Here is an 18485-nt window from a genome sequence, read left to right on the forward strand (position 1 = left end):
AGCATCTAATCAATAAGGCCTAAGCTCTTGGTATAAAAACCTTAATTTGAACACAAATGGTACTACTAGACTGGGTAATTGTCTTCCAAGCAGCCATCTGTCGTGGGCAGAATAATGGCCACCCACCCAAAGAGGTCCACAGCCTAATTCCCAAAATTTGTAAATCTGTTATATTTCATAACAAAAGAGATTTCACAGGTGCAAATAAGTTGAGGACCTTGTAAAGGGAAAACCATCCTGGATTATCTGGGTGGGACAGAACCTTTCCTGGTTATGGTCAAAGGGAGGTGTGACTACAAAAGAGGGAGGTGTTATTACAAAAGAATAATTAAGGAGATACAAAGCTCCTGGCTTTGAAGAAGAAATAATGGGGTCATGAGTCAAGTAATGTAGGCAGCCTAGAAGCTAGAAAAGACAAAGAAATGGATTATCCTCTAGATTATCCTATAGATATCCTCCAGTGGTTCTCAACCTTCCTAATGCCACGACCCTTTAATACAGTTCCTCATGTTGTGGTGACCCCCAATTTCAGTTACAAATGGAACATAATTAAAGCATAGTGATTAATCACAAAAACAATATGTAATTATATATGTGTTTTCCGATAGTCCTAGACGACCCCTGTGAAAGGGTCGTTCGACCCCCAAAGGGGCCACGACCCACAGGTTGAGAACCGCTGCTCGAGAGCCATAAGAAAGGAATGTATTTCTGCTAACACCTTGATTTTAGCCCAGTAAGACCCGTATTTGAGATCTGATCTATAGAACTATAAGGTAGTACATTTTTATTGTTTTAAGCAACTATATTTGTGGTAATTTTTATAGCAACAATGGAAACCTAATACATAATACAAGCATAGATTTTCATGCACGTAGTAGCTGAGTCAACAAAAATTTATCAGTCTACAAGAATAATATTATCACAGAAAATGCTAAAGAATGTCTGATTCAGTTCTGGTAAACCGGTCTTTCAGAATAAAGGTGTCTATGACCCTTGACATCTTCCCCCCCCCCCCAGCAAACTTGTAAGAGAAGTTGACAAAGATCTATGGTTAACTTTAACAGAAAATAACTGGAACCTAACACATTTTCCCTATTAAACTTCCAGAATCTCTAAATTACTTAGTGATAAAAATTCCTCCACAACATTGCCTATACTTTCTTAAATTATTTTAGTTAGGATTAATACCAGAATACAGCTGCTTTAAAACAAATGGTATGCTAAAATGAATACACTATATTTAGTTTAAATAAGGGACTTACAAATCTATATATATAAAACCCTAATATACAAATAGACTGAACGGTAGAACAACTGAACAACCAAACCAGTCGCTATGATGTGCACTGACCACCAGGGGGTGTGTGCAGAACATGGCAGCATAGTGCAGAACATGGTGGGATCAGCCATGTCAGGATGGTGGAGCATGTGAGCAGGGGCACCAGACCAAGACAGTGCAGCAGTCGCTGTCATCAGGGTGAGCTTCTGGTGGTTACTGAAAATTCTTTGCTCCCATGCACCATGCTACTGCCCAGCGCTCACACCTGCTGCCAGCACTGCCCCTGCTCGCACCCACAGCCGATGCCAGAGCAGCTCGCACCCTCTGCTGGTGCCTGGTGCCAGTCCTGATCGCTTGGTGCCATTAGTGGGTGCGAGCAGAGGCTGCTGGCCCCGATCGCCCCTGAGGGCTTCTCCACCTCCATCTGCTCCTAAGGGGTGATTGGGGCAGCAACCGCTGCTTGCACCTGCTGATGATGCCTGCCCCAATCACTCAGTGGGTGCCAGCAGCAGCAGCAGAAGCAGGGCTGCCAACAGACAGGGGACCAGAGCCGTGGTGGGAGGGGCTGGGCGGGGGCATGGAGTATGGGCTGAGACCCGCCCCTGTGCCCATGGCCCACAGTTCCTTTCAATGTGCACGAATTCGTGCACTGGGTCCTAAAATATATATATATATATATATATATATATATATATATATATATATATATGGCAAATTTGAACTTTCCAAAGGAAATGAAAAATATATTTTAGGGATGATGGAAAAAGACTGAAGGGATAGTACAAGAAATACAACCATAGGACACTTCTAGTCTCTATTTAGGGCATTCATCTCTGCAATAATAAATGTGACATGTTGAGAATGTACAGGAAGATATTTGGGGCTGATTCATTTATGGTGAAGATCAATTGTGCTGTCTGACCTAGCTTAGAGAGGTCAGTGTTTCCACAAGAACTTTGAGTTTATTGGTTCAGAGCAGTGTGGCATTGAAACACACACAAACTATGAACCAAAAGTTACATTTCTACATAGGAGTTCAGTTCATGGAATAGATGGATTTCACTTTCTTAGGAAGACAATGCTACAAGTAAACACCTGCCATTATATATAACACATGGGTTAAAAACTGGGGCATTCAATTCAAGTAGACTTAGAATAGATTAAAAAATTTTTCTTTTATTACTCAGACTTGTGAACAAGTTACTTAACTTTTCTTAGCTTCAGCTTCTCATATGTAAAGGAGGGGACAATATGCCAACTTCCTTAAGGTTTGGTAGAAGATTAAAAAGGTAATTCGTGTAAAGCACTCTATACACTACTTTTAATTAAATTAGAATTCAAAATTAAGAACTTAAAACAGATTGGTTAGCTCAGACTATACAGTTAAGATCTGTGCATTTTGCTTATTATATAATGTTTTAATGAAAAATCTTAATGTTAAAGCATTAGGGTTGGATTTCACTGGAGGTACCACAAAACTAAAATGATGATGGTAGCTTAAATGAGATAGAAGTTCCTTTATTTCTCAAGTAAAAAAAAAAAGTTCAGAAGCAGGCATTCCAAGGATGACATAATGGCTCTGTCATCATCGGGGACCCTCATCTCCTTAAAGTTTATTCTATACTGACTGTCTTCATTCATTATTTCCATTCTTATTGTTGCTTTATGATCCAACATGGCTGACTGTGTTCCAACCATGACTTACGCATTCTAAGATGCAAGGACTAGAGAAGGACAAAAGGGACCCCTTCCCAAATGACTCATCTTCCCTTAAACAGCTTTCTTAGAAGTCTTCTACAACATTTGTATATACATCTCATTGACTAAAACCTAGTCAAATGCTCCATTGTACCTGTCAAGGAGGTTGGCAAAATGTGTTCTTTTGAATAAGCAAACTAATGCCCTAAGTGGAATTTAGGATCTGTTAGAAACTAGAAAAAATAAATGGATATTGGCTGGCCAGTGTATTTGTTGTCATGGGTACTCAATGTTTCTCAAATGGGAAAAGCCAAATTTGCTGCTTTGCTATTTCATCTCACTGGATAAACACTGTGTAGCTTTCCCCCTCCTTTGAACATCAATGAAACAAAATGAAAAGTAATTAAAATAATGAAATTAAAACTAACAGAGGTAGATTAATGAAAGGAAGCATAGTAAATATAACATTTCAAGAGAAAACAATATCAAAGATAGTACTAGTAGAGCAGAATAAAATGAGCCAAATTCTCATGGTGCCAGTTCTCTTTCCTTCCTGGTTAGGCATACTTCCCGTGAGTGTTAGTGCATTACTTCTCTTACATAACCAATAGTTAAAAACTAATAAAAAACAAAAAAATCTCAAGAAAACACAGTCAATTATATATATAGAATTAACGTTTCACTGTTTTTTCCTAACATATTCTAAAGCTATCCCAGAACAAGGATTTGTACAATTATTAACTTCATCAGTTTTTGAGAGGCAAGTTTTAGGACCACTCATCTTTTATAGTAATGAAGAAATGATAAGATACCATTATTTAAAAGAAAGGAATAATGTAAGAAAATGTGCAAGGAAGCTTAGTATAATTTAAAAATTCATAATAGGTGCCAAAAATAAGTCATCACCTTGAATATACCAATTGAAGTAGCTGGAAAAAGATAAACAATTATGGTCACTGAATACTAAAACTAAAGTCATTCTTGAAGTCAGGGTTTTCTTCTAACTCTGCCCCAGGGTAATGGCCCTGGGAATTGGGCACAATAGGCTTCAGAAACTTGAACTCGCTAGTCCCTGAGCCTCCCATCAGACACACCTCATACTGGTAGCTCTGGGACAGGGTCCCAGTACCGCTGACGTCCACCAGGTGGCCCGGAAAGTGGCCCTCAGGCACCGAACAGCCACCCACCCAGGCGGCCCTGCTCCGCCTGCACAGCCGCACCGCGATGAACGCCAGCACCGAGAACAGGAACAGCGACGACACCGACGCCAACGCGATGACCAGGTACACGGTCAGCGGGTCGGCCTGCGCCTGGTCGGCCGCCGCTTCCGGCAGCGGCAGGTAGGGCTGCGAGAAGCCATCCACCAGCAGCACGTGCAGCGTGACGCTGGCAGACAGCGCGGGCTCGCCATTGTCCTTGACCAGCACCAGCAGCCTGTGCTTGGCCGCGTCGCGCTCGCTCAGCAGCCGCGCCGTGCGCACCTCGCCATTGTGCGCCCACACGCCGAACAGCCCGGGCTCCGTGGCCTTGAGCAGCTGGAACGACAGCCAGGCGTTCTGGCCCGAGTCTGCGTCCACCGCCACCACCTTGCTCACCAGGTAGCCCGGCTCGGCCGCCCTGGGCACCAGCTCGGTGCAGGGCGCAGAGCCGTTCTGCAGCGGGTACAGCACGAAGGGCGCGTTGTCGTTGGCGTCCAGCACCTGCACGCGCACCAGCGCCTGGCTGCTCAGCGCGGGGGACCCGCGGTCCGTGGCGCCCACGCGGAACTCGAACGCCTGCAGCGCCTCGAAGTCCAGCGCCCTCAGGGCGAACAGGTGGCCGTTGTCCGCGTTGATGGACACCAGCGAGGCCAGGGGCAGCTGCGGGTCGTGGGGCGGCAGCAGCGAGTAGGTGAGCTGGGCGTTGGCGCCCGCGTCTCTGTCTGTGGCGCTGACGCTGCCGATGTGCAGGGCGGGGCTGTTGTTCTCGCGGAGGAACAGGGTGTAGGAGGTTTGGGTGAAGGCGGGGGCGTTGTCGTTGACGTCAGACACCAACACGGTGATGTTGTGCTCGGTTTTCAGCTTGGGGGTCCCCATGTCGGTGACAGTGATGGTGATGTTGTATTCGTCCGTGGTCTCTCTGTCCAGCGGTCCCTCTGTTACTAGGGTGTAAAAGTTTTCCAAAGAAGATTTTAGGAGAAAGGGTAGATTGTCCTGAATGGAGCAACTTATTTTCCCGTTTTCTTCCGAATCAAGATCAGAAACACTGAACAGGGCAACCACGGTCTCCGGTGAATTCTCAGGGACCTGCCTGGTAAGTGCGGACATGGTGACTTCTGGAGCATTGTCGTTCACATCCAGGACCTGAGTCAGAACGGTGCATTTTCCAGACAAGCTTCCGGCATCTTTAGCCTCAACAATGACCTCATACGACTGAATAGCTTCGAAATCAAGTTGTCTTTTCAGTCGAATATCTCCTGTCAGGGGGTTGAGCTCAAAGGTTTTCCTAATCTCTTCTGGAGCCTGGAAAAGTGAATAGGAAATCTCTCCATTGACTCCTATGTCTACATCCGTAGCAGAGACCTTGACAATCAGGAAACCGATAGGACTGTCCTCAGGGATCTGTACCCTATAGAAAGGCTGCTCAAATTCAGGGGCGTTATCGTTGATGTCCACGACTTCAATGTAGACCTGAGCGGTGCCAGACTGCGGTGGAGAGCCACCATCCAGCGCTGTGAGGGTTAACCTGAGCTCAGGTTCCTCCTCTCGATCCAGCGCTTTGTCCAACACCAGCTCGGGATATTTCCTTCCATCGCTTCGTTCTCGGGTGAGGACCCGAAAATAGGAGTTGGGATTGATGATATAGTTCTCAATGTTATTTCGGCCTACATCTTCGTCCTGAGCGTTCTTCAGAGGAAATGCAGTTCCAGGAGGACTGCTCTCCGATATTTTTAGCACCATATCTCTTTCCACAAACACCGGAGCATGATCGTTTATGTCTATTACTTGCAGCTCAGCTTGAAAAAACTCTAAGGGATTCGCTAGCAACACCTGGAAACGCAGCACACAGGGCTCTGTGTGATCACACAGTTCCTCGCGGTCCAGTTTCTCATTTAGCAACAAATCCCCGGTCGCCTGATCCAGCTGCAGATGCAGTTTGTTCCCTTTGGAAATGACCCTAGCCCCCCGCCTGGAGAGTTCCCTCTGCCCCAGACCCAGGTCCTTTGCTAAATTGGTTACAAAAGAGCTCCCCTCGGTTTCCTCCACCACAGAATAGCGCCTAGGTTCCGTGCCCGCCTGAGATAAGCCCAAGAAGAGAACAAGGAAAAGGACTTGCCTTTGTCTGCAAATGAGCTTCCTGCTGGCCTCCATTGTTCTTGCTTGGTACAGCCTCTGGCGAGGCTGGCTCCGCGGAGCTGTGAAGAACTCAGTATCTGAGACTGAATATTGCACAGGATGCCTCGGAAATATTCCAGTGAGCAGTCCTTTTTAGAGGACCCAGTCCTTCTTCTGTGGCGCCCTAGCTTCCCAGTGGGCTTCCAGGCTCTGCTGGTTAAGTTTTGTCTGTTAATGGAGCCGCAGCTGCGGTTCCGGTTTGTACCTTCTTATCCTGCAGCGCCACCACGCGTCCTCACAGGATATTACATTTTCTGGGATGAAAATGGATGCACTATTTCTAACTCTTGCTTGTATTGTACAAGTTACAACTCTAACTCTACTATTGGTGGACCTTACAGTGCAGACAATAGTCTGAGGACCATACAAGAGAAATGACATTAGTAGAGACTTATTACCTTTACTAATGTTGAGTTTGGAGCAAAAATAAAATTGTTATATATTAGTCTGGCTGAGAAGAAAGAATATATGCAGGAAAATTCTTTAAATATATAATTGGAGTAACATAGAAAACTTTCAGAATGTACTTTTTGCCAGGGACTATGGGAACAATTAGTAGCTATCTATGAATCTTGGACAAATTATTTAACTTCTGCCTCAGTTTTCTCATCTGTAAGGTGGAGATTATAATATAATAGTACCTATTATTTAGGGTTGCTGTGAGTTCTCCCCACACAGATGAGAAAATGAGGCAGAGACAGGTTAACCCCCCCCCACACACACACACACTAGGCATGTAATTTGATGCCACCAGGTAGCTGAACTTACATGAGTCCATTGCCATGACTAGAAAAACATCCAATATTCAAGTGGTAGAAGAATGCTTGAACAGAATGAGCTCAGATAGAAGTTATTGCGTTAAATGATGACACAATGAAAGGCTGGAGAGTTTATCTAATAGAGGTATGATCTGTGAGAGCAGTGGTGATTCTGTATTCAGAAGAATGTCCTATTTTTGTTAACTCCACTTTTCTTCTTACAGTGCCAATTAAAAAAAAACAACCTTTATTTTGAAAAACTTCAAAACCACAAAGAAGGAGAATAGTATGATGGACCTCCACATACTCATAACTAGCTTCAACAATTATAAATATTTTGTCATAATTGTTTATCTCCCTAACATTTTCACATCCCAAACTAAATTATCACCCATAAATACTTCATCATATACCTCTAATGTTTAATGACCTAAAAAAACTACAATGCTATATCATGCCTAAGAAATTAGGTTAATATTATTTAATATGCATCTGTATTCACATTCTCTACAATTCTCACACAGTTCTTTGAATCAAGAGCCAAACAAGATTAACCACACATTACATTTATTTTATTGTTGAAAATTCCCTCCTCCCCTTTTCCATGTCATTGATTTGTTAGAAGTAAGAAAACTGGATAATTTCATCCTGACACTATGAAAACAATTTAGAATTTGAATGCTGTGAGAATTTTTTGTCCTTAGACTATATCCCATTAGTAATACATAGTAAGAGTACTATTTTAAGAGTTAGCAGCACTGATTTATAATATATTCAGAATACAGCCATGGAAAAAATATCTGGATAAGGTTTAAGAAAGAGCAGTTACAGATTATTATAGCAAACAAAGCTTCTCCTTAACTCCCAAGAATCTCTAAATAATTTAATTGTAATTTGTTTATTTTTATTATTACATATTTAAAACGATTCTTTTTCTTATACTTTCCTGATTCAGCATTGTAGTATATTGAATAAGAGGGTTAAAAAAACAAACTTTCAAATTAAAGGAGGAAAATGTGTTTAAAAGGTAGGTAAGGACCACTGCAGAAATATTACTACAATGTGAGAAAATTAATAAATGACTGAAGAAATCAAAATTATGTAATATTTCTATTCAGAGTTCATCTTTTCTGTGAAATGACAGTCATATATTGGGATAACAAGAAAAAAGCAAAAAGTGATCTTTCCATTTTTTATTTGAGATTTGGTTAGATCAATGCTTTAATAATAATCCTATCTAATAAATAGGGAATATGCTAATTGATCCTCACACCATCGCAAAGATGGCGGCACCCACAGCCAATAAAGAGGGAATAGGCTAATTGACTGTCCTGCCCTCAAAGATGGCGGCACCCACAGCCACAAGATGGCTATATGCTAATTGACTGCCCTGCCTTCAAAGATGGTGGCGCGCACAGCCACAAGATGGCTGGCAGGGGAGGGCAGTTGTGGGCGACCAGGCCAGCAGGGGAGGGCAGTTGGGGGGAACCAGGCCTACAGGGGAGGGTAGTTAGGGGCGACCGGGCTGGTAGGGGAGGTTAGTTGGGGACAACTGGGCCAGCAGGGGAGCACAGTTGGGGGTGACTGAGCCGGCAGGGAAGGGCAGTTGAGGGTGATCAGGCCAGCAGGGGAGCAGTTAGGCATCGATCAGGCTGGCAGGGGAGTGGTTAGGGGCTGATCAGGCTGGCAGGCAGAAGCGGTTAGGGACAACCAGGCAGGCAGGCAGGCAAGCAGTTGGGAGCCAGCAGTCCCGGATTGTGAGAGGGATGTCCCAGATTGGAGAGGGTGCAGGCTAGGCTGAGGGACACCCCCCCACCCCCAGAACACGAATTTCATGAACCAGGCCTCTAGTAATTAAATAATTAATTCAGTAAAGCTGGATTATTAGTTTTTAAGAAAATAAAACCACAAGCCAATATATACACTATTACTTCTAATTATAGAAAAGACCAAACAGGAATATGAATAAGAGAAAAGTATTTCTTCTCCTTAATTATGGAGAAACTTTCAATGTGATACCTAATGCCAGAAAAGAGTACAGCATCATAGCAAGGTCCCAATGGCAGAAAGACTTAGGAAAGATACTCAATTCTGCCATTTATTAATTGGTGTTCTTACTGAATTTATTGAACCTCTATGAATATCTACTTGCCCATTTCAAAAATACCTCTCCTCATAGGTTTACTTCTAAGATTAAAAATGTTAAAATAGTGTGATGTATACTAAGTACTTTCTTAAAAACTTCAAAAGATACTGTATGATCTGTGCTTCTAAAACTTAAGGCAAGTATAAATCTACAGCACTGAAATCAACTCAGAAAATAAAAAAGCAATAAAGTTTGAAGAAAATGAAAATTAATTTACAACATCCCAAACAACATTTATCGTTACTTAATATACTACACAGAAGGCATAACTGTTAGAGATCAAATAGACACATGAATTCCATGCTTTGTGGAGGGTTCTTAGGGCTAAAGCTAGGTCCTTTCCTGTGTAACGAAACTAATTCTGTGGATTTAAAAATGCTTGAAATAATGTGAAAGCAATCTTCCACAGGTAACACATGGTAAATTTCTTAGGAATGTATTCACAGATACAACACTCGCATTTATTTTCCATTTTTTATCAGAAACCCAAATCATCCCGAAATGCAGGATATTCTTCCACTTCCCTCCCTGTGCCCTGGGACTGCAGATTCGAAATAATCGGCTTCAGGAACTTAAACTCGCTAGAGGTCCCTGAGCCACCCCTCAGACACACCTCATACTGGTAGCTCTGGGACAGGGTCCCTGTGCCGCTGACGTCCACCAGGTGGCCCGGAAAGTGGCCCTCAGGCACCGAACAGCCACCCACCCAGGCGGCCCTGCTCCGCCTGCACAGCCGCACCGCGATGAACGCCAGCACCGAGAACAGGAACAGCGACGACACCGACGCCAACGCGATGACCAGGTACACGGTCAGCGGGTCGGCCTGCGCCTGGTCGGCCGCCGCTTCGGGCAGCGGCAGGTAGGGCTGCGAGAAGCCATCCACCAGCAGCACGTGCAGCGTGACGCTGGCAGACAGCGCGGGCTCGCCATTGTCCTTGACCAGCACCAGCAGCCTGTGCTTGGCCGCGTCGCGCTCGCTCAGCAGCCGCGCCGTGCGCACCTCGCCATTGTGCGCCCACACGCCGAACAGCCCGGGCTCCGTGGCCTTGAGCAGCTGGAACGACAGCCAGGCGTTCTGGCCCGAGTCTGCGTCCACCGCCACCACCTTGCTCACCAGGTAGCCCGGCTCGGCCGCCCTGGGCACCAGCTCGGTGCAGGGCGCAGAGCCGTTCTGCAGCGGGTACAGCACGAAGGGCGCGTTGTCGTTGGCGTCCAGCACCTGCACGCGCACCAGCGCCTGGCTGCTCAGCGCGGGGGACCCGCGGTCCGTGGCGCCCACGCGGAACTCGAACGCCTGCAGCGCCTCGAAGTCCAGCGCCCTCAGGGCGAACAGGTGGCCGTTGTCCGCGTTGATGGACACCAGCGAGGCCAGGGGCAGCTGCGGGTCGTGGGGCGGCAGCAGCGAGTAGGTGAGCTGGGCGTTGGCGCCCGCGTCTCTGTCTGTGGCGCTGACGCTGCCGATGTGCAGGGCGGGGCTGTTGTTCTCGCGGAGGAACAGGGTGTAGGAGGTTTGGGTGAAGGCGGGGGCGTTGTCGTTGACGTCGGACACCAACAGGGTTATGTTGTGCTCGGTTTTCAATCTTGGGGTCCCCAAGTCAGTGACAGTGATGGTGATATTGTATTCTGCTCTGCTCTCCCTGTCCAGCGGTCTCTCTGTTACCAGGGTGTAGAAATTTTCTACTGATGGCTTCAGGACGAAGGGGAGATCCTCTTGGATGGAGCACACCATCTTTGCATTGTTACCTGAATCTTTGTCTCTAATTCTAAAAACAGCCACAATAGTCTCGGCTGAGTTTTCTGCAATGGAGCTTGTAAGTGATGACATGAGCAGTTCCGGTGCGTTATCATTGATGTCTGTTACGTGGACCACCACGGTACATTTTCCAGAAAGCCCTCCACCATCCTTGGCCTGAACAGTTAGTGTGTAAGTTTGCATTTCCTCATAGTTTAATCCGGCTTTAAGATGAAGATTGCCAGATGTTGGATTGATTTGAAACGTTTTGAGAATTCTTTCAGTGGCATAAAAAAATGCATAGACTATTTCCCCATTACTTCCGGTGTCTAAATCTCTAGCCGACACGGAGACAACCAGGGAGCCCACAGGGCTGTTCTCTGGCACCTGCACCTCGTAGAGCGACTGTGCAAACTCAGGGACATTGTCATTTATGTCCACCACCTGGATGCGCACGAGGGCGGTCCCGGATCTGGGCGGAGAGCCGCCATCCAGGGCGGTGAGGGTTAAACTGAGCTCAGGCACCTCCTCGCGATCTAGCACTCGGTCCAGTACTAATTCCGGATAGATAGTCCCCTCCCCGTTATCATGCACATTAACATGGAAATAGGCATTGGCGCTGATGGTATAGTTTCTCAAGTTGTTGGTTCCAACATCTGAGTCCTGCGCCCTTTCTAGGAGAAATGCCGCCCTGGGGTGGTGCTTTCTAATATTTTCAAGGGAATCTCTCTATCTAGAAACACTGGAGAATGATCGTTGATGTCTCTGACCCATAGTTCAGCACGGAAAATCTGCAAAGGCTTTTCCAGTAACAACTGGAAAGGCAGCGCGCAGGGCTCTGTGGAGCCGCACAGTTCCTCTCGGTCTAATTTCTCATTTAGAAGTAAATCACCAGTAAGCGGATTGAGTAGTAAAAATTGCATGTTCTGATCTGAAACGATCCTAGATCCCCGAGCTGAAAGTTCCCCCACCCCCAACCCCAGGTCGTGTGCTAGGTTGGCCAGAAAGGTGCCTCTCTCGGTTTCCTCCGCCGCAAAATACCGAAGCGGTTCAGCACTAGCCCAAGACACTCCCAGAAACACACAAAGAAGTAGGACTTGCCTTTTCTGCACCGCACGCTCCACTCTGGCCTCCATTCTTCTTTTAATCAGTCTTTCAAAACCACTGTCCCTCAGCCCCGAGCAGCTTTCAGAATGGCAGCAACGGAATCCTTTAAATGAGCTTCTAATAGCAATGGGTGTGGGGAGGGACCCCCACTTCCCCCAGCTCCTGTTACCACGGTGTCCTTTCCTCTTCCTTTCTGACTGGCCAGATTTTCTATTAACAATGGAATCTGCAACACCCTTTTAAGCGAGTATTTTTCCTCCGTCTCTTTTTAGCCAGCAGCGCCACCTTGCGTTTTGTGGACGTTATTCCCGTTTTCAAGAATAGAGCACAAAGATGGCGGATTAAAAGACCAGCAGGAGTATGTTCCCCAGGGTCTTTGCTGCTTCATTCCATCGTTTTCCTCAAATGGTCACAGTAATGCTAGTAAGTGCTTAATCGTCCTCCCCTCTTATAATCTGATTTCATAGGAAAAAATAAATGTTTTTCTTAATCTGGGGGCATGAAATTAAACTCTGAATTCTCATCAGGAGTAGCTCCTAAAAAAACCTTCTCCTGCTTTTAAAACTGAGAGTAAAGATTATATACGAAAATGAAGAATTCATCAAAAGGCCAACCTTTATTTGTTAACTGCTTAACAGTGATGCTGTTCATACTGCAGAGTAACGGGCCTTTTTTTCCAGTTTTTTTGTGAATTCAATAATCCTTTTTGGTTTTACTCTTTACCCAGGATATTTTCTGGAACACATTCTGTACTCCAACCTTCACCCTTCACCCAGTTTAAGTAATAATATAATTTAAACTATTGTTCACATATAATTTCAATGGCCAGCATCTCCAAGGATATTCAATGAATACTCTTCAAATTAACAATAGCAAGTAGTTCATTCTTACTTTTGTGAAAGTGCTTTTGTGTGATGGTTGATCTCTACGTGGGGTAAATGCTCCTTGTTCGATCAAGAAAGTTTTCTTCTTTTTCTTGATGGTTTCATATTTTAAAGTAATTTTTGACATGTGTTGAAATTGTACCTTTATTCTTTAGCTTTTTAATTCTTGAGTTCTTGATATAAAGACAGTTATCCATGACATATTATTGCTTTCGTGCAAACATGAATTTGATGTGTCAACAGTGTTTTAGGATTTTTCTGGCCCATGTTGTCCTGTATACGCATGAGTGTGTGTTTAACATCTGTGGTTTTGGTGTTAAAATATTCAGCCTTATAGAATGGGTATGGAAGATTTCCCTCCATTTTTTTGCAACAGATTAGTTTTTATATTCATACCATCTGTTTCTAGATGCTTAATTACAACTTGCCCTTAAATGGGTTGGGTTTGGTGGGTTCACTCATGGTAGATCTGACTCTTTTCCATTTTACTTTGGTTATTACTCTATACAGGCTTTGTTTTCTTTAAAAGTAATTTGTATTTTATTTTTAAAACCATTCATTTAAAAACCACTTTAATTTATTATGCCTTTATTATGTTATTTATCTTTAGATATATCCCTATTCTTATTAGTAATGTTTAGTATTTTATCTCATTTTTATTCATAGGGAGAGTTTCAAGGCATCTATTTACTTACCTTTTAAAACTCACTTCTTCAAAATAATACATAACCTTGGTTCAAAAATCTAATAGTACTAAGAGGCGTATAATAAAATACAATAGTTTTCTGTCTCTTTCCTTCTCACTTTCCTGTTCTGTTTCCAATAGGCAGTCAATTTTAACTTTTAGTTATTTCTTGTCCTACTAATCTGTATTCTGCTATATTTTGATTAATTCATTTTAGACATTATCAGTTGACTCTATTATGTTGGGTTCTGTTTTAGCTCTTATACACTTTCAAGGAACTTTAATGTCTTCTTTCACTCTCAGTCTCATTATAAGAGCATTGCTGTGTCTTAATTATATTTTTTCTCACTTTTTTCTTGAGGTTAACAATTGCTTTGCTTTTTCATTTACTTGGTTTTCTTTATATATATATAATGTATTCTTCCCACACTTCTAACTGCCTCTCAGTACAATTTTGCACATGGTCATTCCAATATCTCCCAAAATATGAATTTTCCCTTAAATTGGGTGGGTGGTATCTACATCTGCTGCACAGCTATCACTCTGGGATTTCCCTTTGTTATCATTCTTGGAATTTTTCTTTGCCTTTTATTCTGGTTGGATCTCCTTTTTCTAGGATTTTATTTCTTCTTCTTTAGTTTGTTTGTTTATTTGGTAGCTTTAATAGATCACATCATCCAATAGTTTCATCCAATTAATATGTGCCAGGGGACTTGATGATATCCTTCAAAATGCCTGTCTCAGACACATCCAACCTGGACTAGTCTATATTGATACACAACTGTCATCTTGGGATCATCCTTCAACATCACCTTCAACATCATCAATGAATAGAGATTCATTTCACCTCTATTCTGTTTTTGATCCTCTTTCTATTTCTTCAGACTTCCTCTCTCTTAGATTACCCATTCATTTTAATATCTTCCAGTAGAGAATGGTAGATGAGAGTTAAATTATGTTGTGACCTTAAGTGTATTAAATTATTTTAACTTTACCCTCAAACTTGATTGGAAGTTTGACTGATTATAGAGTTTTAGGTTGAAAATAATTTTCATAATTTAAAAATATTTTGTCAATGAGCCCCTTAAATCAATGTCTTTGTTAAGAAGTCGAAAGTGAATGGTATTTTATATCTTCTATATGTGTCCTGTATTTTTATTTCTTGTTGTAGTATGTTGTCACTGTCCAAATTTAACACTGATGTGTCTTGGTTTGAGCTTATTTTCATCCATTGTACAGGAAAATTGGTAAACTCTTTCAACTAGGAAACTAATTTCCTACAGCTCTTAGACTTTTTCTTGAATTACTTCATTGAAATTCTTCTGCTCCTTTTTTTTTTGGAATTACTACAATTCAGATGTTGGACCTCTGCTATGGACTCTTATTTTTTTGTGTTTTTTTCCTCTCCTGTTTGATATTTTAAAATACTTTTGCAATATTACCTGGGATATTTTCTTAATTCTGTCTTCAAGCCCTTCTATTAAAACTTCCATTTATTACATTCATACTTTACAAGGGCCCTCTTTCTGTACTTATTTCTTAGATGCAATAACTTCTTTTCTCACCTGTTATTAATAGCAGGTAGTTTATTCTTAAATCTTTAGTTGTTTGCTTTGCCTGTTCTCAATAAACCTTGATTTCTAAAATATGCATGTAAGTCTCACAATTTCTCTATTCATTCTTTGGTTCTTAGCTTAAATATCACTTTATTAAAGCTTACTATATCAGCTAGAATTACATTCTATGTAATTTCTACATATGAATATGTTCTATATAATTTCAGCCTGAAGCTATAGACAAGCCCATAACAACAATAGCTTACACGATATAGAATTTTATTTTTCTCTCATAAAAGAAAACTAGTGGCTGACTTGGGCTCCATATCTGGGACCCAGTCTTGTTCCATCTTGTTGCTTTACCATCTTCAGGACATGGCCTTCACCTCATAGTCCAAGATAACTGTCTAATATCCAGCCATTAAATTTCTATTCAGACTAACAAATAGGAGAAAGAAAAGGCTGCACCTTCCTTTTTAAAGACTACTTTCATGAAGTATTCCATGGCACTAGGGCTTAGTATCTCTCTCTGGCTGTAACTTAGTTACAAAACCACTCCCACTCACAACAGTGGTTGGGAAATATAATCTATAACACACATATCCACATGGGCAGCTAAAACATTGGAGGTATATTAGTAATAAATAAGGGGAGGAGACATATATTTGAGTAAAATTAGTAGTATATATCATACCCACTCAAATCACACCTGTAGCACCCATTGCCAGTAGAAACAGATAGGGTCAAATAAATTAATTAGTTATTAGCAGAGCATACGATTTTATTTCTTCATATTGGTGGTGTGTTTTGTAGCCAAAAGAGTTCTTTTTTTACTGAAAGCTTAGCCCTCAAAGCAATAAAGTAATACATTCAATTGCTGGGATAAGACCCTTTGAATCAATGATGCTTCCCAAGCATGTACAGTATCTGTATCTATTCTATTTCCTTTTAAAACTTTAAAAACATCCTGAACCAAGGATATGTTTGTTGATCAGAAAGAGAGAGAGAGAGAGAGAGAGAGAGGTGCAAAACTCCCATATGCGCCCTGACCCTCATGGGGATCACCAGCATCCTAGGTATGTGCCATGAATCAAACCCACAACCTTTTTGGTGTATGGGATGATTTTCCAACCAACTGAACCACTTGGTGAGGGTGCCCATTTTTTTATGAAAGCCTGTAATATGGGGTAAACAGTGTGTCAGGATAACAAAACTTATTATAAGCCCACAGAGCTTTTGAAAATATGTGCCAACAAGCTTTGACCTGAAGCTATTTGGGGTTAAAGAAATATAAATCAAGGCCAACCAAAGGTGCAGCATATTATGGGAAGACCCTCCCCATTTTAAAGGGCCCCACAGGCCTACATCAATAATATAAAAGCAGTATAACACCAACAAATCTAAACCTGACCCCTTCCTCCAACTCCAGGGAATTATATAGAAGGATCCCTGGTGTTAAGTAGAGCAGAAGAAAAAGAAAAGAAACCATGCCTGGGAATTTGTGCCTAGGTTTGGTCCTCATGTGTGTTTGTATTTTGAATACTCATAAATTGAGTTTCAAGGAACCTCAAACCATAAATTTGGTTTGCGGTGGTCCCCTACTGATAGTGTTTCTAGAATCCTGGCTGAAACTACTGAAAATCTGGACCATACAGCCTAGGCTTTGAGGACACCCTACAAATAAATATTTAAGGGTAATCAACCATATAAGTCACAAAAAATAAAGACAACATGAATAAGAAGAATAAGAAACAATGTAGCAAAAATTGACCCACACAAACTTCACATATTGGAAGTATCAGATTTAGAAACCAGTTATACATAGTAGATATAAATAAACAAATGACATACTTGAAAATACTTGTGTGAAATAGATTGAAAGGGTACACTGAGTTCCAGGACAAAAGTGATACAAAATTATCAAAATCAAGACATAACCTGAGAAAGACAATGAAGTTTAAAAATAGAAAATAAGTAACCTATAGGTAATGAAAATAGGCTTCAAACTTAATCCTCATCAACATTTAATACTAGAATACAATGGAAATCTCTACCAGGTTCTGAAGGAAAGAAATTATGGCTTAATAATTTTATACCTAGCTAAGATGTTGGTCAAATATAAAGAAAACAATGCAGCAAATGGGGAAAAAATCATAAAACATTTCATTAGCATTCATGAGAGCTTATTGAAAATAACTACTTAAGAATGAAATGTAGCCTACTTATAGAAAAATATAGAGAAACTATGATGAAATGACTAATGTAATATTTGATGTCAACAAATCTGTGAGGAAAAGAAAGTTGACTGAAAAATTTTATGCCCAGAAAAATTGTACTTCTCAAGTATGTGAGAATTTAAGACATGCAGCAGGTAGCCCTGCTGGTGTGGCTCAGTTCGTTGGAGCATGCCCCATACACCAAAAGGTGGAAGGTTTGATTCTGGGTCAGGGCACATACCCAGGTTGCCCTGGGTTCTATCCTCTGATCGGGAGTGTATGGAAGGCAACCAGTCTTCTCCCTCATCTCTCTCTCTCTCTCTCTCTCTCTCTCTCTCTCTCTCTCTCTCTCTCTTCTTTAAAGAACTATATCTGATGAAATACAGCAAACCAAAGGATGAAAAAATAGAAATGACTGAGGTCTGGGAAAGCTGGGATAAAATAACAGTGAAGACTGCATTTCATTCCGTTTGGGCACACCAATTTATCTCAATTCCCTCCTGAAACCTCATCTAAGCAATAGAGAGCAAAAATTTAAAATAAATTGACCTATAAAAACAAAACAAATGGGAGAAAAGTAAACAGCAGAGAGACAAGTCAAGGAATGCCTTCAAAATACTAGCAGCAAATAATTCCTAACTTAAAATTCTATACCAAACAAAATAAAAATTTGATTTTCTAACATCTGAAATTTTCACATGTTCAAAAAATTAATAAATGTATTACCAAATAGTCTTCAGAACTCAAGGCAGTAAACCAAAAAGGAGGAAGACATAAAGTTCAGAAAATGAAATTAAATTCAGGAGACAAAAGAAATTCCCAGAATGATGGATAAAGCAAGTTCCAAACTGCCAGCTATACAACAGGTCTACAGAGCAAATAATATACAATTGAGCAGGAGTCTGGATAGCTCCAGGATGGTTCCAAGAAAAAATAATGGAACTGAGAGATTTCTTGGTGAGTTTAATAATACAATGAGGAGTTTTAGACTTTAGAAAGTATAGGGATAAGTTAAAAATCTGTACATTGAAAAGTAAAGCGAAAATGAGG

General features: G+C 41.8%; 2 protein-coding genes across 2 annotated transcripts; both read right to left on the reverse strand.

The window, feature by feature from the left end:
- Nucleotides 1-2079: 2079 nt before the first annotated feature.
- PCDHB8 (protocadherin beta 8) lies at nucleotides 2080-6525 on the reverse strand. The gene has a single exon (XM_023752048.1). It carries the CDS (start codon nucleotides 6325-6327, stop codon nucleotides 3931-3933), a length of 2397 nt encoding a protein of 798 aa, XP_023607816.1. The 5' UTR covers nucleotides 6328-6525; the 3' UTR covers nucleotides 2080-3930.
- A 2507-nt stretch (nucleotides 6526-9032) lies between these two features.
- PCDHB7 (protocadherin beta 7) lies at nucleotides 9033-12280 on the reverse strand. Its single transcript, XM_006109637.3, is given in 2 exon segments — nucleotides 9033-11667; nucleotides 11670-12280. Coding segments are annotated over 2 exon segments (2388 nt in total). The 5' UTR covers nucleotides 12124-12280; the 3' UTR covers nucleotides 9033-9733.
- Between the last annotated feature and the right edge of the window lie 6205 nt (nucleotides 12281-18485).

The sequence above is a fragment of the Myotis lucifugus genome, unplaced genomic scaffold, assembly GCF_000147115.1.
Source record: "Myotis lucifugus unplaced genomic scaffold, Myoluc2.0 scaffold_28, whole genome shotgun sequence".
Lineage (NCBI taxonomy): Eukaryota > Metazoa > Chordata > Mammalia > Chiroptera > Vespertilionidae > Myotis > Myotis lucifugus.